The sequence below is a fragment of the Gouania willdenowi genome, chromosome 19 (genome assembly GCF_900634775.1).
Source record: "Gouania willdenowi chromosome 19, fGouWil2.1, whole genome shotgun sequence".
NCBI lineage: Eukaryota > Metazoa > Chordata > Actinopteri > Blenniiformes > Gobiesocidae > Gouania > Gouania willdenowi.
The window spans coordinates 9,470,568-9,496,295 of NC_041062.1; the positions used below are offsets into that span (position 1 = coordinate 9,470,568).

Consider the following 25,728-nt stretch of genomic DNA (forward strand, 5'->3'; position numbering starts at 1 on the left):
GGGCAAAGAGTTATCCTGATCCAAAACTGGATATAAGGCTATTGTAAAGCAATAAATGGGGCAAAAAGTCATTTGGGCCCAAAAACAGAGCCAAGCTGGTGTCAAAGATCGCCAAATATCCCCAACGGGCCAAAAAATTTCAAACGCCTAAAAACAGAGGTAAGGCTATAGTAAGAAATAAATTGGGGCAACAAGTAATATCAACCCAATAACAGACAAAGGATTAACTCTCGGCATTTAGCCAAGCTTGCCACAACAACAACCCAGGTGAGATTTGAACCAGTGACCTTCAGATTAGGAACTCTCTGCCTTACCTAGTACACCACCAACACCTACAGACCTCAACGCAATAAAAAGGGCAAAAACATATAAACGTATAGTAAGGCAAGAAATAGGGCAAAAAATATAATCAACTTAAAAATCAAAGTAAGGCAAAAGAAGTTCCCTGAATTTAACCAACCAATGTTATGGGATCTGCTCAACATTCATAGTAATGAACCAGGTGAGATTTGAACCTGTGACCTTATATTTACAAGCTATCTGCTTTACCCAGTACCCCACCAACACAAGCAGATTCACTTTTACATTATTTATTTTTCATCTAATTAATAAAAATGTTGTCTTTAATGTTCGATCCGTGTCTGCGTTTTCTTCAGATGTTGTTCGGCTCTTCTCTCTGATTGGTTCACACTGTCCTGGACATACGTCATAATGATCATCTGATGGTTTATAGAGGGGGGATGTTTTCCTCTGTGCAACACGATGACGTAAAGCAGTCTTTTATTTGTATACAACCTATTATCTCTTGTTTTGTGTGTGTGTGTGTGTGTGTGTGTGTGTGTTACTGAGTAACTATTTACAGCCACAGTGTTTGTTTTTCTCTCTCGTGGAATTTAATCTATAATCCTGGATGAAAACAAGGGAAATCAACTTCTTTGAAGTCTGTAAACATCATTTAGAGGCTTTAAATATCTTCAATCAACACTTTTTCTGAACACATTAAACTTTAAAAGTTAGAAAACAGATTCAAATGCTTTTTTATTTTATGTTTTTAAATTGAGGCTCACCATGTGTAGCCAGAGCAACTCATGACTGCAACGTTACTTTGCTATTACATCTTTGTGATTATTTAACTCTGCTGATAATGTCAGCTCAGTAACTGCTGTGGTAAAGCCAGGACTCATGCAGAACAGCTGCTATCCAGGACCAGTAATGAGGAAGCACAATAATCAATTAAAAATATAGATTTAAGATACATTTTTGGCGCTAAAATTTACAATTCCAAACACTATAAAATGTACTCTTTATTAATTTCTTATATTTAATATTTAAACACTAAGCACAGGCTGCAGTGACACCTGCTGGTGAACAAGGAGAACTGTCCTAATTTGTGTAAAATAAAATAAGTGCTTTAACCCTCCCATTGTCTTCACTTTTATTTATCCCATGTAAGTAAATCCACCTTGACTTAAATACACACTGTGTATGACTTCACTCGTTAAAAATTGCATTTATTCATCACAAATCACTTTTCACTGACAAAATTCACAATTTTCCTCGTATTGTCAGTGGATAAACAGTGATAGTGTTTCTGTCGCATGACAAAGTAGAGTGCTCAGAAACTAGATTAAAATGAGGTTTTTCAATGTGTACAACTGATGTAACACTAAAATATATTCTATTATTTTCTCTGCTGTGATCTCATGTGATGTGAGGACAAAATGTTCCTGTTATTCTAGAAACAAAGAGGCATAAAAACATGGAGAGACCTTTAAAACCAGAGCTTTGGTATCAAAATGTATTTTATTTTTCAGATCCAGCGTATGCAGGAGGTACGTCGGTGACGACTCGTCACTGAAAACTAAAACTTTAGTTCTTAGAGCGAGGACTTGACGTCCTGCTGAGTCACATTCAGAGTTACAGCGTTCCAGTTTCCTGAAAACAAATAGACACGTCTAAAATAATAGGAGCACGGGACGATGTGAAAAGTGCCGAAAAGAAAGAAAATCCACAAACGAATGAGGACCAGAAGTTTAATTAAAATAAAAAACACAGATCTCAGGCATGGATGTTGACTGGGTTTTAAGAGGACAAATATTTTACAATTAAAACAAAAGGTGGGGGCGGAGCCTGCGTCCCTACATCAGTACAAGGCGTCAACGTTACTGCTGCGAGGACGTTTGATCTTCTCAATGTTCTTCAGGATCATGTCGTGTAACGTCACCTGTGGAGGAAAAACACAGAAAACACAGCGTTCAGAGGAAATATGAAAGAGAAGCAGCACAGAGTGTCAAAATAAGAGCTGAGAAATGTAGAGGACACACAAACACACCACATCCCCACATACACACAAAACAACTCACAAAACATATACGAAACACACAAATGTCTCTAAAATTAGAAAAAACAATGAAACACCTCCACATACGTATAAAACCAAAAACATATACACAAAACTACTTACAGAAAAATTACAAAACACACTAATGTCTCTAAAATTACAAAAAAATACACAAACAAAACAATACAAAAAGCTTTCTAACCACACCTAAAATGACAAAAAAACAAAAACAAATTAACCACACACACACACAAATCAATAAAAAGAACACACACTTATGTTTATATAAAAAAACAGAAAATACACAAAAGAACAAAACAACATACAAAATAACTCCACATACACGCACAAAAATGTGAAACAAAAACACAGGAAAGAACAAAACATAAAATGGCAACAAAAAATAAACAAAAAAAAAAAAATGCACAGAAATGTCATAAAACTCGTACGTATTGATTTCTGAGCTCAGAGACGATGATCTTCAGACTGATGTATTCCTTCTCATCGATTTCAGTCACTGTGCGTCGATAATCCTCCTGATGGAAAACACACACGTTAGTCAGTGTGAGTGAAGAGTAAATCACAGATTATAAAGTGAAACACAAACAATGATGATGTGTGTGTGTCCATAACGACAGTCACTCACCACATGGGGATATTTAGCAATCTTTGACACCAGCTTGGCTCTGGTGATGTAGTACCTTCACAATAAAAGAAGAAAAGGAAACTTTAGTCTTCTTTACGTTAGGAGTAGTGAAACCACACGGCTGTACCTTGAGATCTGGTCGAGGTAAGACGCTGCCTCTCCCTCCACGGTCCTCAGCTCAGCCACCGTCTCCTCCTGGATCGAGACGCCAAAGTTGTTTCCATCTTCTATCCGTGGAATGAGCAGCTGAACCCACATTTTCACCTTCAAACAAGGAGCAAAAACAGGCTCAATCACAACTTCCTCCAACAATAAGCTCCGCCTCCAAAGCCTCATCTACTCACCGTGTTACATTTCTCTATGAGCGTCCTGATCTCCGGTTTGACCTTTTCGATCAGGTCGACGAGGTTCCCATTGCTCTTCATCATCCCTCCCGGCATGACGAAGACTTTGGTGCCGGCCACTAGAGGAGATCAAAAACAAGCGGTAAAACGCAGCCGTGGAGCAGGAAGAAGGAGCAGCTCGTCTGTGGCGCTACGTACCATCGTCTGCTCCTCCGTCCTCCAACTTCCTCTTTTTGGCATTTTGCTGTGAAACACACACACACACACACACAGTCAGAGCGGCAAAGATAAACACAGCGTTGAAAAATAAATATGAAAGAGCCGCAGCACAGAGCGTCAAAATAAAATCTGGAAGATGTGGAGGAAACACAAACAACCACCAAAAAATACACAAAACACCTCGACATTCACACAAAAATACACAAAATAACTCTGCATACACACAAAATACCATAATAATACACAAAATATCTCCACATACACTCAAAAATACACAAAACCACCACAAAAATACACAAAACACCTCGATATTCACACAAAAATACACAAAACAACTCTGCATACACACGAAATACCATAATACACAAAATATCTCCACATACACTCAAAAATACACAAAACTACCACAAAAATACACAAAACACCTCCACAAAAAATACACAAAACACAACTACATACACACAAACAATACACAAAACCACCACCAAATACCTACACATACACAAAAATCTAAAATACACAACAACTCACAAATTTACAAGACAAAAGCACAAATGTCTCTACAATATACAAACACCCAAAATTACTAAAAACATCTTCACAGGATCTCTTTTGCATTTTGCTGTGACACACACACCGTGTCTAGTCCGTCGTGCAGGTTGGGCAGTAGGATGGGATCTGGGACTGTGAGGTTGATCTCTGAGTGGATCTCCTTCAGATCACTGATGTTTATGATTGGATCCTGTAGCAGAAACCAGGAAGTAATTATAAAATAAAATCAAGAAACCACGCACACAGTGTGTGTCATGTGACCAACCTTCAGGAAGTGATCGAGCTCCAGTAACTTCTTTGGGAAAAAAGTAGCGACGAGATCTTCCGCCTGAGGAGAAAAATAACACGGATGTTATTTATTTCCATCACTACCATGAGCGCCCATAGGGGGCAGTAGTGCACACTTACCTCTGCTGTGATTCGTTCCCTGAAAGCACCGACCTACACACACACACACACACACAACTCATTAACAAACTTAAAGTGCTTGATTTCATCACAAAAATGTAGAGCCTCACACTTTTAGATTAATTATATATTATGTTATATAGTGTTACTATGGGTATATAAAAAAAAATTGGTTTGGCGATACATCGCAATATTTCGCCAGGCGATTATCGCATAGATCCCAAAAAATGTCCAATTTTTTTTTTTTAAATCATGTTTTTTAATCTAAAAAAAAAATAAAAAAAAAAATCAGACTTTGTTAAACTACTTCACTCTTCAATGCATTTTAGCTGAAGTTGATAGCACTTTATTTACATAAAACATAGTGGACACTTTTATAGATGTATGTGGTTACTTTAAAAAAATATTTTTTGAAAAATGTAATTTGACAGTTTGATAAACAAACCACTTGTTTTTTATATTTGTACTTGAATTGCCATTTAGGTACCATTTACTATTTAACTTAAAAAAATTGAATAAATTGTATTTCATACCATTTTTACTTGTAAAGCTTACATTTGTAATTACTGATATCGCGATGTATATGGTATTGTTTAGTATCGTGATATTCGTCAGATTCACGACAATGTACAGCACTTGTTTCATATCTTTCTGCTGTAGAAGTGCGTTGAAATCACGAGTTTCCACAGCACGAAACGTGCGTCTTTTTATTTTGCTAAATCCTTTGTGGAAAACGTGTGATAATATCCCTGAAACGTGCACAAGAAGATATAATCAGCCTCAGACTGTAATCACTGCTCAGTTTGGTCAAAAAATAATAAATAATAAGTCAATCATACTTTGCATAAACAAAACATTTCAAGGCAGGGTAGGTAATTTTCGAAAGCTAGCATGCTTTTGAAAGTAGCATCCTCTGAGGGCTCTGCCTTTACTGGTGACTGGTTAAAAAAGAAATCTGAAAAGAACTGTCTTTTTTCATTGGTGGAAGTTTTTTACAGGTTTACAGTTGCTACAGATGACAGATTTTCTTTGTTCCTTTTTCAGAGCACTTAACATCTTCATTTCTGTCAGGATATAAAGAACATTTCAACCAAAAACTTAAATAGTATCTGGAGAAAATTACCTACCCCACCTTTAAAAGTTACTTGTCTCACTTATTTTCAGCAGATCGCAAGCAAAAAGCAAAAAAACCATTTACACTCATTGTGTTCTATTATTCTCTCTTCACGTCTCTGACATGAGTTCAGTTATATAACTAAAAAGAAAAAGTTGATCTAAAAATAATGAAGGTTCTTTTTTCTTTTTAAATTGTTTTTTTTTTGTAAATTTAGAAATAAAATCAGTACTTTTTCTTCAGTAAAATGGTATTATTCTTATGTTCTGTGTCCGTGCAGCTCCATATTGACATTTATTGGTGTTTAAATTGTGTCGCACCGTTACATGCTGGGATGCTAACCCGGGCCTCCAGCTGTCCATGTGCTTTCCTCCATCACCTTCTCTCCGCTCACTTTTAAAACTCTTTAATCATCCTCTCATTTTCTCTCCGTGGAGCTTTACGGTTCTCCGTCTAGCCACGTGTTTACAGGGCTGAGCGGTGCCGGTGAGGCGGGGGACGCCGGTAAAACGACAATTAGCCGCTGTTAGCTTAGCCCGCCGGCGCGAGGCAAAGCTAGCGGCTAAATGCTAACCGGACAGCGGGATGTTACCTTAGTTTTGATCTCATTGTCCACTTTGAGCAGAGAAGACATCTTACGGTCTGGACGTGTCGGTAACAGTCCAACAGCGTTAAGTTCACCCGCAGCAACGTGCGGCTCGACTACGTCAGCAACGTGCGACGATCCAGACTGAGCATGCGCAGAAAGCAGATCGTCATCTTTGAAAATTCTTCCTCTTGCGCCCTTGTTGCACTGCCTTGTATTATGACGATATGTGGTAACAATTATAATATTAATTCTATAATAACGATTGTAATAAATAAAATAAATATATTTAAACAAAGATATTATTTATAACCATATTTTTTCTTCATTTACTTTATTTTTTCTTTATGGTATGTATTGATGATTATTTGTTTCTATAATGCATAATATCTGTGTATATGTGTATACATGCATAAATTGTCGATTGCAGTGTTTTTCAACCTTGGGGTCGCCTGGAAATAAAAAGGGGTCGTCTGGAATGTCTAGTAATCGGTTAAAAAAACGTGGCAAAAAACCGATTGAAATTATGTTTTGAATTTTTTTGAATTATAATAAAAAAATTTATATACATATCACATAATAAATATCGAATAAGTTTATCCTGTATATCAAATAAAATGCAGTATAAAAATGTCTCTGAGGTGGCAAACTTGTCACTAACCTTGGCTTCTCTATGTTTGTAACACACTTTAATAAACATGATTAAAAACTAATTCTAGAAGAACAAAATGTCTGGGGTTGCCGGACATTATGTGATTAGTGATATAAAAATGGTGCCAGGATCCAAAAAAAGTTGGGGACGTCTGGTCTATTGTATACTCTATCTCTGTTATAACAAGAACAGTTAATATGTTTGTCTGCCAATGAATAAATTAAATAAATAGATATAAATAAATAAAAACATTTGCACTGCTGTCAACTTCTAGAATTTAGCTCTCACAATGTCTATTTTATTATTCTCCATGACAGCACAATTCCTAATTTCTTCCTATTTTCCACCCATAAACGGTGACAAATTTTCAAATGATGCCAAAACCTTCTCCTTCAGGCACAACAACCCAACCTGGCAACACAGCTTCTACAGTAATTGTATTTCCTAATATCTCTCTAAAGACAGCAATATTTTTAAATGCATTACTTAGAACAGGGTGATTGTGTTAAAATGTAAAAAGCAAATTTGTAAAAAAAAGTGGTGAGAAAGTAAAGTACAGGGTGACAGAACAAAAAAAAAAAAAAAAAATCCATCCACTTATTAGAAAAATGGACTATCTCCGAATCTCCTTTATAAATACAACATTTTCATAAAATTAGGAATGTGGTTTGGTTCAGGCATTTGATATGTAGAAGCTAAAGAAAACTTAAATATTTTCCGTTTAAATTTGATCATGGATTCAGAACATTATTGTTAGCTGAAAAGTGCAAAACACATTTACAAATACCACAACACATTTATAATTCTGAAAACACATATACATAATTAGATAAATTTACAAATAGCAAAACAAATTGTAAGTGTAAACGTGTATACATATTTGTTCTGATCTTTTGTAAAAGTGTTTTGCTATTTGTAATTTTTTTTTTAGGTAACTATGTATATTTGTATTAAAAATTGTACATTTGCAAAATTGTTTTGCTCAAAAATGTAAATTTATTGTGGTATTTGTAAATGTGTTTTGCACTTCTCAGCCAATGTAGAATACAGATACATAAAAAACTTACTGAAGTACATCAACAAAGTATTTCTACGTCGTTACATGTCTAAAATAATGGACATTTGCGTTTATTCTGTCGTGCTGTTCGGTTATTTCAACTGTAGGTGACGCTGTGCCTGTCCGCTTGTTTGGGTTCTGCTGTGATTCAGGGAGACGAAGAAGACGCCGTGCTGACGTCACTGTGTTTTTCCAGACGATGTAAACAAGCAAAGACAACCGGAGGAGGAACAGTAAAGATCACCGTGAGATCAGCGACCAACAGCGTCGGTCAGCGGTCGGACACCGAGACATGGGGCTCCCCGTTAGTGTTAAAGTCAACTTCCGGGGAAACGTCAAGCGGTTTGTGGCCCAGGACCGGGACAAGCTGGACTGGGAGTCCGTGGAAGCTTGGGTGAGCAGGCCCGGACAGGCCTTACAGCCCGAAACACCGACACATCATCGAAAAATCAACATTTACAACATCAAAAAACTAGATTCACCATAAATACATGATTTATCATAAACACCAATGTGAAATAAAGGAAATCAGAGTAAAGATAAATAGGCGGAAGTACACACTAAGTAACTCCTCCCTCTTTGTTCAGTTTATTACTGTTATTACACAATGATGCTTGTGTATTAATGCATGATGTATATGAATATTTATTCAGCATATTACACACATTATTGTTACATAGTATATATTATGACTTAGATTTGAAATATGTATTTACAATGACATTTGTGTACTATACATGATTAATCATTAGTTATTCTCTTAAATATATAATATTTCATAAACACTTAACAGTGAATTATAAACTGAAATATCAATATATTACACAATGATAAAAAAAAACAAAAAAACAAAACACACTGACACATCAGGACAAAATCCACACAAATATCAGGATTTGATGCTGTTAGCTGCTATAAAAGTCAGACACACACACACACACGGATTTATTACGTCTGTACAAACAGTGTGGGAAAAGATCCAGCGTCCAGTCAAAGGTTGAGTCATCCAGTAAACAAACACAAGCCCTGTTTTCTTTATTCTCGGAAAAGGACAAAAAATAACAGTCGATAAGTCATGTGAATGTCGAGACACAAAAAAAATACATCAAAATTACTCAAACACACAAAACGACAGCAATAGCAAAAAAATCAACTCAAAAAAAAGACAAAAAACAATAAAAATCTACAAAATGACTTTTAAAAGACAAAACAACGTGCTGTCTAAATTGGCTTTTTCAATTTTCTTATCTTGTCTCATCTGATCTCTTCTCTTATTTTCAGATCAAAGCGTCGTTTGGGATCAACCACTTTCAAGTGAAATACTTTGACGAAGACAATGAAGAGGTGACGACTGTAAACACAGAAAACGCGTGAACCCACGATAAACTGTGTGCAACAGCACTAATTGTATTCTATGTTTAATTTTTCAGATTTGCATAAACAGTCAAGGTAAGACTCCAATAATCCTCCTTTAATGTTTGAATAAGGTGTGACAACTTTAGTTTCACTGAAGAATACTCGAACAATCTATAGATTATATTTATTTTTTTGTCTCTTCTACAGATGAATATGAAGAAGCTATAAAGGTACGTTGATGCTGTTTAAATGTGTCTCTTTAAAAAAATATATACATTTATAAAACAACAAAACACACAAAATGACTCTTAAAAACTCAAAATGATACAAAAAAACCCAAAATGACATTGAAAATGCACCAAATTGTCTCCAAAAACAGTAAACGACAACCAAACTACCCCCCAAAAAAGACCAAATAAAATTACAAAATGATTTTAAAAACATATAATGAGAGAAAATGGTACTAAATGACAACGAAGATATATTAAATGTCAAAAGGCTACAGTATTACAATAAAAACACAAATTATTTATTAAAAAAATCTACAAAAATGCACAAAATGAGGCCAAAAACACATAGAATTCTAGATAAATACACAAAAAGACAACACGTATGCACAAAATGATCACATGAAATGAGAGTAAAAACCAGAAAACGGCAAAAAAATTATTACAAAATAATTTTAAAAACATATGAAATGGGAAAAAATTAGTAACAACAATACAGGAAACAAAAAATATTTGTATATAAAAACAAAAACACATAAAATTACTACAATAGTGTGTTAATGCTCTGATTGGTCATTATTCTAATGACTATTATCAATCGGTGTTTTACTTTGAAAGTGTGTTTCCTTCCTTCCTCAGAGTGCTGAGAAGCAGGGGAACCAGCTCCACATGAACGTTTATAAGATGAAAGGACAGGCGTGTGGTGGGGGCGGAGCTCTGAAAACAGAGGTGAAGGAGCTGAAAGGTGACCTCCGCCCCGCCCCCCCGTACCCCTCCCGGGTAAAGACGGTGGACAAAGGCACGCAGGTCACACCGGAGAGAGAGGCACCGGTGAGGACACGCCCCCTAACGCTGCATTTATCATGCCAGGCTTAAAATGGAATGACACGTACACAGATTTATTCCCACAGGAGGAAAAGGAAACCTGAGGGTATTTTCCTCCTGTGGGAATGTTTGTGTTTTTGGAATTATTTTGTGAGTTTTTGTTGTCCTTTGTGTATTTGTGTTGTATGTTGTTATTTTGTGATGTAGTTTTGTGTATTTGGGTTGTTGTTTTGTGTTTCTGTTCTTGTTTTGTGTGTTTGTATTGTAATTTTGTGTATTTCCATTTTAGTTTTGTGTGTTTGTGTTGTTGTTGTGATGTAAACACTAACCTGTGTGTCGTCGTCTAGACGACGGTGAAGGACAACAAAGGGAACAAAGCGGAGGACGAGCCTCCTCCCATGTGGTTCAGATCCTACATGGAGAAGGTAGATAAGCCCTTGCCCCTCTTCCCATTAGGCTCCTCCTCCTCACATCTGTACAACCTTGTTTTTTGCATAGTTTAAAGACGAGGTGGTAAAGGAGGTGGTGGAGCGGATGTGCAGTGATTTCTCTGGTCAGTGCTGCACACACAAATCGTCTGAGGATCCCCCAGAGGCCGAGGGGGCGGTTGGGGGTCCCATCGGACTCATCGGACCAATCGGACCCCGACCGGGACCGTCTGGCTCCAGTGGGTCCCTGGGATACACGCCCAACTGCAGCAGCTGCAACAAACTCACGTCTGAGGGAGCGTACAAGTGCAGGTACGAGGAAGAACCCAAACCTCCATCCTGTGCTTTATGAACTAATGCTAACGCCCTCCTGTTTGTCTCCCAGCGTCTGCCCGTCCTGTATCCTCTGTGAGCTGTGCAGACACAGCCATGACCCCAGTCACAGTCTGATCAGAACCAAGACCCCCCTCTCCATCCCTGAGCACGGCATGACAGGAGAAACCAGGTCAGTGTCTCTGAGGTCACATGACAGGAAGAAACGGTAGAAAAAGGAAGGACTGGAAAAATAGTGAGAACAGGAAGGACAGCGAAAACGGGAAGTGACTAAATGTGTCTAGAATGAAGCTTTACTTCAGGATTATAAATGTTGGTATAGAGTTAGACGGATAGATATAGATCTGAATGGATAAATATAGAGCGAGATGTGTCGATATAGATCTGGATGATAGATTGTGATAGATATAGAGCTATATTGATATACTGAATGGATAAATATAGAGCTAGATGGATGGATATATAGAGAGATGACTGGATGACGTTTTAAACCAGGTTCCCGCGGCGAGGCGACCGTACGGTGCGTAAGGCGGAGCGTCAGCGGCTGAAGGCTGAGCGGAGGCAGCTGAGAGCAGAGGTGAAGGAGATCAAGAAGAAGCTGCGTCTGGAGAAGAGAGGCCTGCAGTGGAGCGGACCCTCCACCTCCGGCACCGCCTCCGCCGCCACCCAGGCCCCGCCCCCACCCTCAGGCCCTGCCCCCGCCCCCGAGCCCCAAGCCTCCAGTCCAGAGTAAGCGCCGCCTGGGAGGGCGTCCGACAGTGCTGGGCGCCTCCGGCCCAGCTCGGATGCAAACAGTCTAATTTTTCCCGGGGAAACGATCCGACCTCCATCTTTGTTAATCTAGTGTGTGAGTGTTTCACTGCTGCTGCTCTGGTGCTGCTGCTGCTGCTCTGGTGCTGGAGGAAGGTTGGACTACCTCTACTACCTCTGCTGCTTCTACTGCTGCTGATGATGATGATGCTGATGCTTCCTAGATTTTTCTAATGCTGCACACACACAAACTAAATTGGGGTTCCTGCTGTTGTTGGGGTGTGTGGAGGAAACAGAGCTGTTCTCAACAATACTCTGTGCACTGTAATCAGGGCTCCCGGCGCCACGCTGCCCACTATGGCCGCCCTGTTTCTGGACGAAAACCTGCCTGACGGCACGCACATGGAGCCCGACACCAAGTTCATCAAGTACTGGAAGATGAAGAACTCGGGCTCAGCCAGCTGGACCTCAGAGACCAAGGTACCCCCCAACACCCCCTACAGAGAGGACACCAGCTAACACTGCTCCTCCTGTTCCACACAGACATATGGACATAGATATAGAGATACATTCAGGTTTAGTTCCTCTGAATCTGTGTTCAGGTTTGAGTGTCTATGAAAAGTATTTCAATCATGATAGAGAGAAAAGGATAGATCTATGTCTATAGAGATAGACATAGAGATAAGTGTAGAGATATAGTAATAGATATAGCACAAAGTAAAGCTATTATCATAGATACAGAGATACGCTCAGGTGTAGTTCCTCTGAGTCTTTAAATCAAGACTAAGATAAATTGATATAGATTTGTAGAGATAAGAGTACAAATATAAAGATAGATATAGCACGAGGTAAAGCTTGATATAGCTATAATCATAGATATGTACAGACAGATAAATAAATAAATTGAAAAATGTAGATATAATCATAGATAAATGGAGATAGAAATATGGAGCTGGATAAAGAGATAGATACTGAGTGTGTCCTCGTTTGGATGTTGTGTGTGTGTGTGTGTGTAGCTGGTGTTCATGTGGGGGAACCTGGGCCTGGCGTCAGAGGAAAGGAGGTCGGTCCCCGCGCCTCTGCTGCAGCCGGGTCAGGTGGGCGTGGTCAGTGTGGCCCTGGTAGCTCCACTAACAGAGGGAACGTTCACGTCCCACTGGCGTTTGGCCCACAGTGGAGTTCAGTTCGGCCCCCGCATCTGGTGCAGCATCGCTGTGGACGCTAACGACGGCCACGCCGCTCACCGCTATCACAGCAAACGACGGGTACGTTGGTCGGACTTATCACGAGTCACTGATGAAATAAATAAAGATATCATTGGTTAGAATCAGATTTTATTCTAGTTTTGTGTATTTTGTGTTTCAGAAGGAGGAGGATCTCACACACACTGACAGTCTGACACACTTTGAGGATTATTTCTTTCCTTCTGTGGACCTGCTGACCGCACAGGTACACACACACACACACCTGTTTACTTTTTTATACGTTTTTTTTTTTTTTAGCATTCATCTGTTTTTCATATTTTCACAAATTTGCTTATCTTCTTTTTCTCATTTATTTATTTTTTTGTCATTTACTGATTAAATTATGTTCATTTTCTAATTATTCCTTTATTATTTTCCTATTATTTCTCCATCATATGCAAAATTTCCCCTCCTAATTATTTTTATCATTATTTGCTATTTCCTTTTGTCATTTTCTTATTTTCCACATTTGTATTTTTTTTTTAATTATCTCATTATTTTATCATTTGTTTCTTATTTCCTAACAACTTCCAATTCTCAATTTCAAATTCTCTTCATTTTCATAATCATTTCCTTATTATTTTCCCACAGATTATTAATCTCAATGTGAATAAATCCTGACTAAATAAAGACTAATGTGAATTTATTTTCTTATTTGTCCCTTTATTCATGTTTTTTAAAAGTATCTCATTATTTCCTAATTTTTTTCCCATTATTTTCTCCTTCTGATCTGCTTTTACCTGGTGGAGCTGAATCAGTTTAAGTATTAAACATGTTCTAATGCCGTTTCCTTTTCTAATGTGTGTGTGCAGGACTTGCTCTCCTTTGAATTGTTGGATATAAACATTGTTCAGGAGTTGGAGAAAGTTCCAAACAACACTCCTGTGGGTCAGTGATAATCCATCTTTAACTACACCATCAAATCAAGTATCCAAACATTATTATTATTTTTTATGTTTTAAGTGTTTTTATGCATCTGCTTCATTTGTAGCTCTGACACCTTGTATTTCCCCCCTCCCCCATGATGCACCTGGGTCAGAGCGACCTGTGGACGCTCGGGTGAAGGACGACGCAGAGGTCACAGGTGTACGAAAACTGTTTGGTGAGAGACACAACGTCCTCGTCAATTTTATTTTAATTGAATTGATTTTATTTACACTATATATTTGTTTATTTATTCAATTATTTACTTATTCTTTTTGTGATAAGCTGAGCTTCATGTAGCTTGATGTTTAAGTAAAGTGTGACGTGTGTGTTTTTGTTTGTTTACCTGCTGTTCCATCATCATCGTCGTGGGGGGTCAGCGTTGAGTTTTCCCGCAGCAGGAGCAAAGCTGAGCCCGTGTGTGGAGGCGTCGGACGCCGTGGGTCAGGAGGAGGAGCGAGAGGAGGAGATCAGTGGAGCTCAGTTCCTCTGTGAGACGTTGATCCGCTCTCTGACGCTGGAGGAACCATCCGACCACCGACCACCGCGAAGGATCCGACACGGTGGGCAGAAGCCAGCGGGAGAGCGGCCACTGTGCAGCCAAGAGGAGAACCAGGAGGCTTTAGCTCCGCCCACTAACACTGAGCCACGCCAGGAGGAGGTGCAGAAGCTGACTGGTTAGTACGATGATAACTCCTCCTCCTTTTTGGTTTCTGTCCAAACTCTGAACATGTTTGTTTCACTCTGAAGATCAAACAGGAAGTGACTCTTTGCTGGATGGCGCCGAGAGCGGTGAGCTTCCTGAGGAGCGCCCAATCAGAGGAGAGGAGTGGGACGAGGTGAGTCCAACACGCTCACTAGAGTGCATCAAACCCTTTTTTAAGTCAATCTGTCCCTACTGTAATTATGTTCCAATGACCAAAATAGGAAGCCTTCCAAATATTTGGGAAATTAATTTATATTTAGGGGGTCCACCTCAATGTTGACATTTTTAAATGTGCCATATTATGAGCAATTTTTACATTTAATTCTAAAATACATTTGGGTTATTTTTTTTGCTGGAATAAATTATATATTTTGCTATAATAAAGCCTAATGAGGCACTATTGACACATTTACACTATTAGTAAATTAGTGAAAGAGGATAAAAACTCCCTCCCAAAATGACTTCTATCCTCAGGGTTTGTGCATCTTCAACAATCCATGATTACTCGTGATAACTTCAGCCACCAGAGCGTGTCAGCTCACTGTTAAAGGGAGAGTAAAGGCCCCTTAAAAGAGCTCTTTTTCTCTGCTTCATTGTCTACTACCAAACTCCTCCCCTTCCTTGTCCCGTCTCAGGTCAGCAGTCAGACATCGTCCGTGTCGTCCTGTGAGGATTTCATCATCGTCCTCCCAGACTGCTTTGACACCAGCCGACCTCTTGGAGAGTCCATGTACGGTTCCGCCACATCGCAGCCCGACAACCCCACTGCGGTCATTCAACCTTCGGCCGCCGCTGAAGACTGCAGCGTGACGCCCACGCCTGAGGAGGAGGAGCCAGCAGAGGAGGAGGAGCCAGCAGAGGAGGAAGAGCCAGCAGAGGAGGAGGAGCCTATGGACAGCAGCAGCGTGAACCAGATGCTGTGCACCTCACAGACTCTGGATGCCGCCACGCTCACGCCTGAGGTGGTGACGCTGCCCCCGCCCCCGACGCTCTACTCCCCCAGGTTAGACCTCACAGGTGATTAACTTTTTCCTCCTGATGTTAATGGTCCTGATGGTGTTGCTCTGTCCCACATTCAGGTCTGAGGCTCTGTACCTGGCTGAGAGTCCCAGTCCTCCAGGATGTGAACCCAACCCACCACAGGTCCACTTGAATGGTGAGCTACGCTAACATTTCGCAGCGCTAACCTTTAGCAGCCCTATCATTTGGCAGGGCTAACTATTAGCAGCGCTAACCTTTGGCAGGGCTAACATTTAGCAGCAGCGCTAACCTTTACCAGCGTTAACATTTAACATCGCTAACCTTCAGGAAGCATTAACATTTAGCATTGCTAACATTTAACAACAACAACCTTAAGCAGCATTAACATTTAGCAGCAGCGCTAACCTTTAGCTACACTAATAATTAACAGCCCTAACCTCTAGCAGCGCTAGCATCAGAAACCTGTAGAATTATTATTAAAAGTTAGAATTACTATATGAAAACATGCAAAAGTCATGATTTCTTCTGATGCCTGCGTCTCACTGAGGCTCCGCCCACATGTTTACGTCTCTCTACAGTTTCCTCTGGTCTGTCCAGATCAGCAGGCTCCGCCTCCAGTGCCTTTGAGACCTACAACCCCCGACCAAGCTTCGCCCTGCAGCCAAGGTGAGAAGCTGACATGCTGATGAGTGAGTGTTACAGCCGTGACCTGACCTGTGTGTGTGTGTGTGTGTGCGCGCTCCAGGGGACCAGGAGGCATCACTGAGGGACTCGTTAAAGGAGCTCTCTCTGTAGCAGCATCTGCTTACAAAGCACTTTTCACTGGACCAAACTGTTCTATACAGGTACACACAATATAATACACACACACACACACACACAGCATGCATCCATCCCATAATAACAGATTAGGTCACAGAATGCAGCTCAGAGCCACACATTAACTTTATTAACATGTAGATATTTTTATTTTTATAAAAATAATGGTATTAATGATAATAATAATGTTAATAATAAAGATGATATAAATAATAATGATAATGACTATTATTATTATTTTGACGGGGTGTATGTGTGATTGATGTTACCTTTCCTGTCCCCTCCGTGTGACTCCGCCCACGCCCTCCCACAGCGAGGCATCGTCCCAGCAGCCAATCAGGACCCTTCTATGATGTCCGTGCTGATGGAGATGGGTTTCAGAGACCAACGTCTCAACCAGCGTCTGCTGAGGAAACACGGCTACAGCCTCCTGCGCACCGTTAACGAGCTGGTGCAGCGGGCCGAGGACGCCAAGCAGCCAGCGTGAGGCGCACCACTGGTTTCACACCAGCACTGGTTTAATGAAGGAAACAAAAAGCTGAGCTGATTATTAAACTGTTTATATGAAGCATTCTGTGAAGCTCCGCCCATCAGGGTTCTCAAACTCTAGAATGGATTCATTTACACTAAAGTCTGACAAAAACTATTAAAACTGCTGCTTTTCATCAAATCCTGCTACAGAAAAGTGGTTGAAAAGTCACTTTTTATCTCAGAAATCTACTATTATTTCATTTTTATAAATTAAAGGTCATTATGAGAAAATTAGGTCATAATTATGAGAAAGTGAAGTCACAATTGAGAGTCAGTTATGAGAAAAGTAATAGTCATAATTATGAAGAAAGTAAAACATAATAATGAGAAAATTAAAAGACAATTATAAGAAAATTAAGTCAATTATGAGAAGTCATATTACGAGAAAATTAAGTTATAATTATGAGAAAAACAGAGTTTAAAGAGCTCATAATTAAGTTACAGTAACTGTATATAATGCTTTAAATTAGTGTTAAATTTTGTTTAAAGAGCCTTTGTTTGCTATTTAGGATCATATTTATTATACAGTTATTTTTAATGTATTCAAGTGTTTGTCACTGATATTTTCAGTGAAACCGTTCGGTTGTTCCTGACAGCGGATGATGAGTCGAACAGTTTAGAATACAGACATTTTTTTTATAAATTCTAAGTTATGAGTTGTTTTAGCTTGAAAGAGAAATTAGATGCACAACATTCTCTCATTAAAATACTCTAATAATGGGATAAAATAGATTTCTATAACTAATAATAAAGTGCTGGTTTGAAAACCCAGTTTGAGGCCCTTGACCTGGAGCTTTACAGTGTGTTTGTGTGTGTGTTCTCCTGCATTATTAATGTAACACACGTGAGGAGCGTTTACTGCTGATAGCACAGACACGTGGAATGTAAAGAAAGGCCTCAGTGAAGGCTTCACCAACCAAAACCTGCTCCCACTTCATCACATTCCTCCCTCTGTGTGTGTGTGCGTGTGTGCGTGTGTGCGTGTGTGCGTGTGTGTTTAAAGCAGGAGTGTCAAACCTGGTTTACGTCAGAACAGTCTTAATCCGATCACTGAAAATAGCTCCGCGACCAAAATTTGGCTTCCAACCCATAAGTTGAGAACCACCGGCCTAAAGCAGCATGGTGTCGCTGCTTCTCCAGACCTGGAAAACACTTTACAAACAAGTTCAGAAATTTAATTTAAAAAGTAAGAACAATTAGTTTAAAGTGGCAAATAATTGGCATGACAAATCATTAAAGGTAGGGTAGGTAATTTTCTCCAGATACACTTTTTAAGTTTTTAGTTGAAATTCTTTATGTCCTGACAGAAATTAAGATCTTATGTGCTCTGAAAAAAAAGTGCAGCACTCAGAAGATGCTACTTTCAAAATCATGCTAGTTTTCAAAAAATTACCTACCCTGCCTTTAATGTGGTTAAATTGGCAAAAAAATAAGCATGAAATATGTTAAAAAGAGGTTAAAAGTGAAAATAATGGGACAAAATATGTGACATTAGTTGGAAAAGTGGTGGAAGGGGTTTTTAAGTGCTAAAAATGTGAGAAAAAAAATGTGCAGAAAAGGCATTGAAGTTTGATTAAGTGTCAGAAATGGGAGTAATGTAGCAAAAATGCATTAAAAGTAACAAAAAATATGGCAAGAAAAAAGTGATAAAAATAGGCTACATTTGGTGAGTTTGGTGTAGTTGCAGAAAAAATGGTTAAAAAAAACAAACAAAATTGTGCAGTGATTAAAGTTGCTCGTTTCTGCTTTAGGCAATATCATCCGACCAGCAGCAAAAAGGGGCGTTTTGGTTTGTAAGCGGGTACACCCCTTTCAAAGGCAGAAATACCCCCTTCTTATTTGCTTCTGAATTGTAACTTAACGTCTGGTTTTGATCGGTATTTCAAAATAAGATATTGTAATCTGCAATAGTATTGTTACATTTAATTTTAGGGCTAGGGCCCTAACCCTGACGGAAGTCAAGATGCGGAAATGACGTTTTATCAAACCCTTCCTGAATGGTTGGTTAAAAGCTACCTCAACCCCCACTAAGGCGGTTTTGTAGCCCATCCGAAACGCCCCCACAGCTAACCCAATCCTCCTCTCTTTAGGGACATCAGTGGTGTTTTATCGCCCCCTGCTGGTCAGTTCTGGGCTTTGCTTTTGTCTGACCCCAGTGTGTGTGTGTGTGTCACTCCTGCTTTAAACCATGTTTTCCTGTTTGATGTCTGAAAAAGAAATGTGTGTAGATTAGCTCAGAATAGACACAACATCGCACGCAGTGTGCATGCTCACAGTGCATATTGTTCCAAGCTCAATAAAGTATACACACACGTGTTCTGTCTCCTCTGTTACACACATGCACACACACAAAAACACAAGAAGAATACGCAATAGGACCCAACAATAAACAAAACAAAAAATAAATAAATAAAAATACACAACACAAAAAAATTAGAAAAACATCAAGGGCCTATGCTACGAATCTAGATAATTATATGCTGAATTAATCTCTGCTTCAACTAACCAACGACAGTCGATCATAACACGCTATGTTAAACCAAGTGATTTCAGCCTCGGTACGTGCGAGTTCACATAAAAGGGGTGGAGATTGCAGCGTCTGACCAATCAATGAAGAACCTGGCAGAGTGAGCGTCTTTACAATAGAGGAACAGTTTATGATCTTAATGAATTTAAATCCACGATGACAGCAAAAAGCAACAGTGTTAGTGCAGCGCACCAGGAGGCGGAGCTTTTATACTCGCTCAGATCTGATCCACTTCATAACTTGGTCCCGATTAGGTTAGGTGTTGCTTAGGTTAACATTATTAAAAACACTGTTGTTACAGAAAAGGCAGGAATGAAAGAACTTAGGCTGGAAGCTGCTGACACTCTTAATGCGTAAAAGCGTGATATTATTTATGATATGAATCCATTGGATGATAAACGAACAGCGCTCTGATCAGTTAAACTTTATTACGGCACACACATTTTTCTATTCAAGTAGACCTATTTATCACACACACTGGGATGAGAACACATTGTTTCACAGTCTGTCGTATGTTCCTGCTGATGCGGTCAGCCTCATTATAGCGTATGAATGAATTAATTAATTAATGACCACCCTGCCGTGCATACAAAGACACAGGTTTCCTCAGCTGACAATAGATCAGTCCATCAGTTATAAATATATCTTTCCTAAAGGATGTCATCGGTAAATGATAGGATTGCATCAATGTCTAAATATTCTCTCCCCTGTCAGCTGTCAGATCCACACAGTGACGTGTTCACACATCACCTTTTATTGGACTGCTTGCTTCCTAAGAGAACTGATGGGTCAGGAAGCGGGACTTTAGCACTCGCTCAGATCCTAGCCAGAGCAAAACCTGCTGCCGACCAGGCATGTCGTTCATCCTAAGTTACCATGGTGCTTTAGCTCCGTAAGATGTTAGTGAGCTTCGTAGTCCTGCACACATTGATTAAATCCTGGAAGTTAGCGCGATAAGAGGTAATCTCACTTTGTAACATAGGCCCCAAATTATATCAAGATTACACATAAAACACACAATAAACACAAAAGAAGAGCAATAAAAATACGACACGTTGACTAAAAATACACAAAATTACATCAAGAGAACAAGAACACATTGAAAAGATACAAAACAGAAACAGTAATAACACAAAATGACACCAAAAACACACAATGAGCAATTAAAAGGAAAGAAAGATTTTCCAGCTGAGTGTGTGTCCCTCAGGCTCTGTATGATAATGAGGAAACGATATGACACCAAAAACACACAAAACAGCAGAAAAATACCCAACACTAAAGCAAAAAACAACAGACTTCAAAAAACCGCAACAGAATGACACAAAAATAAAGAAAAAACAACAAAGACACAAAATGACAGAAAAATACACAGCACAAAAGCAAAGAAATAACAAAACTACAGAGAAAGGACAGAAAAACACACAACAGAAAAATGAAGAAAATGACAATAAAAACACAAAACCACTGACAGAAATACACAAATATTACAGAAAAATACACAAGATTACTCCAAAAACATAAAAACAACAAGACAACAAAATTATACCAAAAACACACAAGACCAGACCAAAAGAAATGCACACAAAATACAGGAGAATATACAAAGGGACAACAAAACCACAAAAAATACATAGAAGAAAAACACAATTACACACATGACTAAAATATACAAATATTACAGAAAACCACACAAAATAACTAATTAAATACACAAAAATGACTCATAGACCACAAAAATGGAGGAAACTAAAGTGCAAGAAAAAAAAAAGGTGTGGTTTTATGAGTGCTAGCTGCTGTGTGAGGCATGAGAGTGACAGTGACATGTGACTGAGCTGAAGGAGGAAGTGTTCTGCTGTCAGTGTATCTGTGTCTTTGTGTGTGTTCGTGTGTGTGAAGCCTCCAGCAGCCCCCGGTCAGGGGCAGAGGAGCAGCTCAGCCCAGGAGGAGAATCACACAGGTACAAACTCACTGTCCTCACTCACATACACACACCACAATACACACAACACTACACACTTCCTCATTTCACACACAGCAACACAACCTGAGCATTAAAATAACTGCAGCAGAAATAGACCAGAAGCACATAAACACACATCAGGATTATCAGATTAAAAGAGTTTGAAAGTCTGAAACTCTAAATTCAGACTTTCAAACTGTTATTTCAGACTTTCTAACTCTTAATTGAGATTTTCAGTCTTAATTCCAACTTTCAAACTCTAAATTCCGACTTTCAAACTCTAAATTCCGACTTTCAAACTCTAAATTCCGACTTTCAAAATCTTATTTCAGACTTTCAAAGTCTTATTTCAGACTTTCAAAGTCTTATTTCAGACTTTCAAAGTCTTATTTCAGACTTTCAAACTCTTAATTGAGAGTTTGAAAGTCTGAAATAACAGTGAGTTTGGAAGTCTAAATTATAACAGGAAGTCACTGAAAAGACCTAAAAAGTCATTGTGAAATTTGTGATAACGATGAGTTAAGTCAGTTTCAATGAGAAAATACGTTCTGCACCTATAATAATAATAATACAATTATATTCTTTGATTTTGTTTGATTAAAAGTGTCTGAAAAGGTGTACAATAAAAAAATAACAGAAAAGTATGAAAATGACTTTATAATGTAATAATATTTGAAATAAATTGAAATGAACTGTTTAGCTGCGGAGGATTGGGTCAGCTGATTGTGTGTGTGTGTGTGTGTGTGTGTGTGTGTGTAACGTTATCAGTGGACCATAAAGAGTCACACTGTGAGCTCGTGGTGTTTTTGCAGGTGAACTGTCGTAGTGATGGAAGGACAAAAGACTCTGTTGCACTTCCCTCCGTACGGCGCCGTTGGCTCCTCCTCCTCTAGAGACATGATTAGCTCCGCCTCCTCAGACACGTGTCCCACCTGTAGAGGCTCAGGGTTGATCCCCAAGGGTCACGAGGACCAGCTGGTGGCCGTTATACCATGTAACGATGTCAGACTGAAACCCAGCCGCACGTAAGTGTGTGTGTGTGTGTGTGTGTGGGTGTGTGTGTGGGTGTGTGTCAAACATCCTTCCCGTGAACAGGAAGCTGTACGTCTGCATCTCCATGGTGACCTGCCTCCTCCTCTGCTGCCTCTTCCTCTTCTTCCTGTTTCCGAGGAGCGTCTCCATCTCTCCCGTGTCCGTGGTCTCCGTCCTCGTCTTCTTCTCTCCCTCCAACGTGCACATGGAGGTCACGGTAAACAAACAAACAAACAAACAAACAGCATTCACTAACAACACAGAGGTCACAGTAAACAATGAGTAAACATTACAAACAACAAAATACACAACAACATTCAAGAACCAACATCCACATGGAGGTAAACAATGACTAAACAAAACACAATAAACTGATATAACCTCTGTCACAACCAAACAATACAAAAACAACAATCATATACCAATGTTTACACAGTAAACAACAAACAAATAATATAAAACAACCGTGTGCATGGAGGTAACAGTAAGCAATAAATGAACAAACAAAATCAACATTGATATAACTTCTGTCCATATAAAGGTCATGCTAAGCAACAACAAAACAATAAAAAAAAACATTCATAAACCAACGCTCACATGGAGGTAAACAATGAGTAAACAGTGATAAAACCTCCGTCAGAATGGAGGTCATGTTAAGCAATAAGAATACAAATAAACATTAATAAACCAATATTCACACAGTAAACAATAAACAAATAGATACCATTAAACAGCTGTGTGCATCGCGGTCACTGTAAAGAATGAAAAAGACAATAAACAAAATCCATACAAATCATGGTAAATAACAAAAAACAACAACATTCATAAACCAACGTCCTACGGAAGTCACAGTAAACAATTAGTAAACAAAGAAAACAAACAAAAAACGTTGATAAAACCACATGGTAAACAATAAGAATAGAAACAAACAAACAATCATTTTAAGATGATTTAAAGACGATTTAACGTTGATTAAACCATGAAACGTTTGCTCTCAGAATCTAATCAACGTCTCCAACCTGAACTTCGTCCCAGTTCACGTGGTCCAGTTCACCATTCAGGCGCTCATCGAAGACACCATCGTAGGAACCAATAAGTTCAGCAACATGAGCTCCATCCAATCACGCTCCATGAAATCAGTGAGTTTATCAGCCTGAAGTAAACGGACACCCTGGGTGGGCGTGGCCTAATCAATGTGTGTGTTTCTGCAGTTCGTGGTTAAATCTGATCTGGACATCGTAGACGCTGGATTAAAGTGAGACTTCCTCCTCCTCTTCCTCGCTAACCAGCGTCCATCTTTAATGTCTGTGTGTCTCTCTTTCAGCACCTACTGCCAGTCCGCCTCCATCACCAGCCACACCTTATTCCTGTTGCTGCAGTAAGTTTACCCTTTGACCCCACTCAGCCAGTGCCGCTATGTGCTTAGCTAACCAAAACATGTGAGACTGGTGGCTTCGTGCTAAGCTAACCTAAACATGTGGGACTGGTTGCTACGTGTTAAGCAAACTCAAATATGTGGAGAAGGGTCTAGCTGCAGCCGCAGCAGCGACAAACCACGCCCCTTATAAAATACACCTTATTGATACCCCTGAGCCAATACCAGAGGGGTATTCCATAAATGAGGGTTAACAAACTCTGAGTCTATCCATAAACTCTGGGTCAACATAACCTGCGATGGGAAACTCTGGGCCTGTCACCGCCTGGCCAACCTGCCAAGCTAACCCAAATATATGGGACTGATTGCTACATGCTATATCAACCAAATATGTGGGACTGGCTACTACATGCTAAGCAAACCCAAACATGTGGGACTGGTTGCTACGTGATAAGCTAACCCAAACATATATGGGACTGGTCGATACATGCTAAGCTAACCCAAACATGTAGGACTGATTGCTACATGCTAAGCTAACCCAAAAATGTATGGGACTGGTCGCTACGTGCCAAGCTAACCCAAACATGTGGGACTGGTTGCTACGTGCTAAGCTAACCCAAACATATATGGGACTGGTTGCTACGTGCTAAGCTAACCCAAACATATATGGGACTGGTCAATAATGCTAAGCTAACCCAAACATGTATGAAACTGGTTGCTACGTGCTAAGCTAACCCAAACATGTATGGAACTGGTCAATACTTGCTAAGCTAACCCAAACATGTGGGACTGGTCACTATGTGCAAAATAATTGCTTCGTACTGTATCAACCAAATATGTGGGACTTGCTACTACATGCTATGGTAACCCAAACATGTGGGACTGGTTGCTACATGCAAAGCTAACCCAAACATGTAAGGGACTGGTCGCTACATGCCAAGCCAACCCAAGCATGTGGGACTGGTTGCTACATGCTAAGCTAACCCAAACATGTATGGGACTGGTTGCTACGTGCCAAGCTAACCCAAACATGTATGGCACCGGTCGCTACCTGCCAAGCTCACCTGAATATATGGGACTGATTGCTATGTGCTATATCAACCAAATATGTGGGACTGGTTGCTACGTGATAAGCTAACCCAAACATATATGGGACTGGTCGATACATGCTAAGCTAACTCAAACGTGTAGGCCTGATTGCTACATGCTAAGCTAACCCAAACATGTAGAACTGGTTGCTACATGCTAAGCTAACCCAAACATGTATGGGACTGGTCGCTACGTGCCAAGCTAACCCAAACATATGGAACTGGTTGCTATGTGCTAAGCTAACCCAAACATTATTAGGCTGATCTTAATATTCTTGTGCGTTCTCATCCACAGGATGACCATGAACATCTCCTACCTGTCCCACACGGAGCAGCTCTCACTCAACACCTTCGAGTACGTGGACTATGGAGCCAACACCACCGTCCCTCACCCTGTCAGGAGGATTAGGTAGTCACCAAATACTCAAAAGCACTGAGGGGCGGAGCTAATGCTGCCAAAGATCTTGTGTTGCTGTCAAATGAACTCTCATGCTCAGAGGGATGCTGTGATTGGTCAAATCTATATATATATATATATATTTTATAAATTATGCACATACAGTAAATAAAATTATTTTTAAAAAATACATTGTTCTCATCAATATTATTAATATTAATATTTGATTTTGAGACCAGTTTTTTTTAAATCCTCAGAACGCCTTATACTTTGTTGTTGTTTAAATATTTGTTATTTTTAATTGTT

General features: G+C 39.4%; 3 protein-coding genes across 4 annotated transcripts; 2 read left to right on the top strand and 1 right to left on the bottom strand.

Annotated features, from left to right (window-relative positions):
* Positions 1 to 2,019: 2,019 nt before the first annotated feature.
* psme3 (proteasome activator subunit 3) lies at positions 2,020 to 6,353 on the bottom strand. The gene is made up of 10 exons (XM_028476486.1): positions 6,217 to 6,353; positions 4,511 to 4,543; positions 4,368 to 4,430; positions 4,188 to 4,292; positions 3,530 to 3,575; positions 3,332 to 3,450; positions 3,115 to 3,251; positions 2,988 to 3,042; positions 2,791 to 2,877; positions 2,020 to 2,224 (listed from the first exon to the last, which is right to left on the bottom strand). Exons 1-10 carry the CDS (start codon positions 6,256 to 6,258, stop codon positions 2,144 to 2,146), a joined length of 768 nt encoding a protein of 255 aa, XP_028332287.1. The 5' UTR covers positions 6,259 to 6,353; the 3' UTR covers positions 2,020 to 2,143.
* A 1,714-nt stretch (positions 6,354 to 8,067) lies between these two features.
* Positions 8,068 to 18,325, top strand: nbr1a (NBR1 autophagy cargo receptor a). The gene is made up of 21 exons (XM_028476734.1): positions 8,068 to 8,313; positions 9,201 to 9,263; positions 9,350 to 9,368; positions 9,483 to 9,505; positions 10,142 to 10,333; positions 10,675 to 10,752; positions 10,826 to 11,067; positions 11,141 to 11,260; positions 11,584 to 11,817; positions 12,171 to 12,318; positions 12,855 to 13,103; positions 13,204 to 13,287; positions 13,895 to 13,970; positions 14,074 to 14,184; positions 14,387 to 14,683; positions 14,757 to 14,845; positions 15,348 to 15,715; positions 15,792 to 15,868; positions 16,272 to 16,359; positions 16,439 to 16,538; positions 16,826 to 18,325. The coding sequence occupies exons 1-21, from the start codon at positions 8,212 to 8,214 to the stop codon at positions 16,997 to 16,999; spliced, it is 2,934 nt and encodes a 977-aa protein (XP_028332535.1). The 5' UTR covers positions 8,068 to 8,211; the 3' UTR covers positions 17,000 to 18,325.
* Positions 18,326 to 21,372: 3,047 nt separating this feature from the next.
* tmem106a (transmembrane protein 106A) lies at positions 21,373 to 25,612 on the top strand. 2 transcript variants are annotated; one of them, XM_028476549.1, is made up of 7 exons: positions 21,373 to 21,527; positions 22,299 to 22,555; positions 22,626 to 22,779; positions 23,561 to 23,701; positions 23,774 to 23,817; positions 23,887 to 23,940; positions 25,321 to 25,612. In XM_028476549.1, the coding sequence occupies exons 2-7, from the start codon at positions 22,359 to 22,361 to the stop codon at positions 25,436 to 25,438; spliced, it is 708 nt and encodes a 235-aa protein (XP_028332350.1). In that variant the 5' UTR covers positions 21,373 to 21,527; positions 22,299 to 22,358; the 3' UTR covers positions 25,439 to 25,612. The 2 variants fall into 2 exon arrangements, with proteins under 2 accessions (XP_028332350.1, XP_028332351.1); XM_028476550.1 differs by having other exon boundaries at positions 22,343 to 22,555.
* The last annotated feature ends 116 nt before the right edge of the window (positions 25,613 to 25,728 follow it).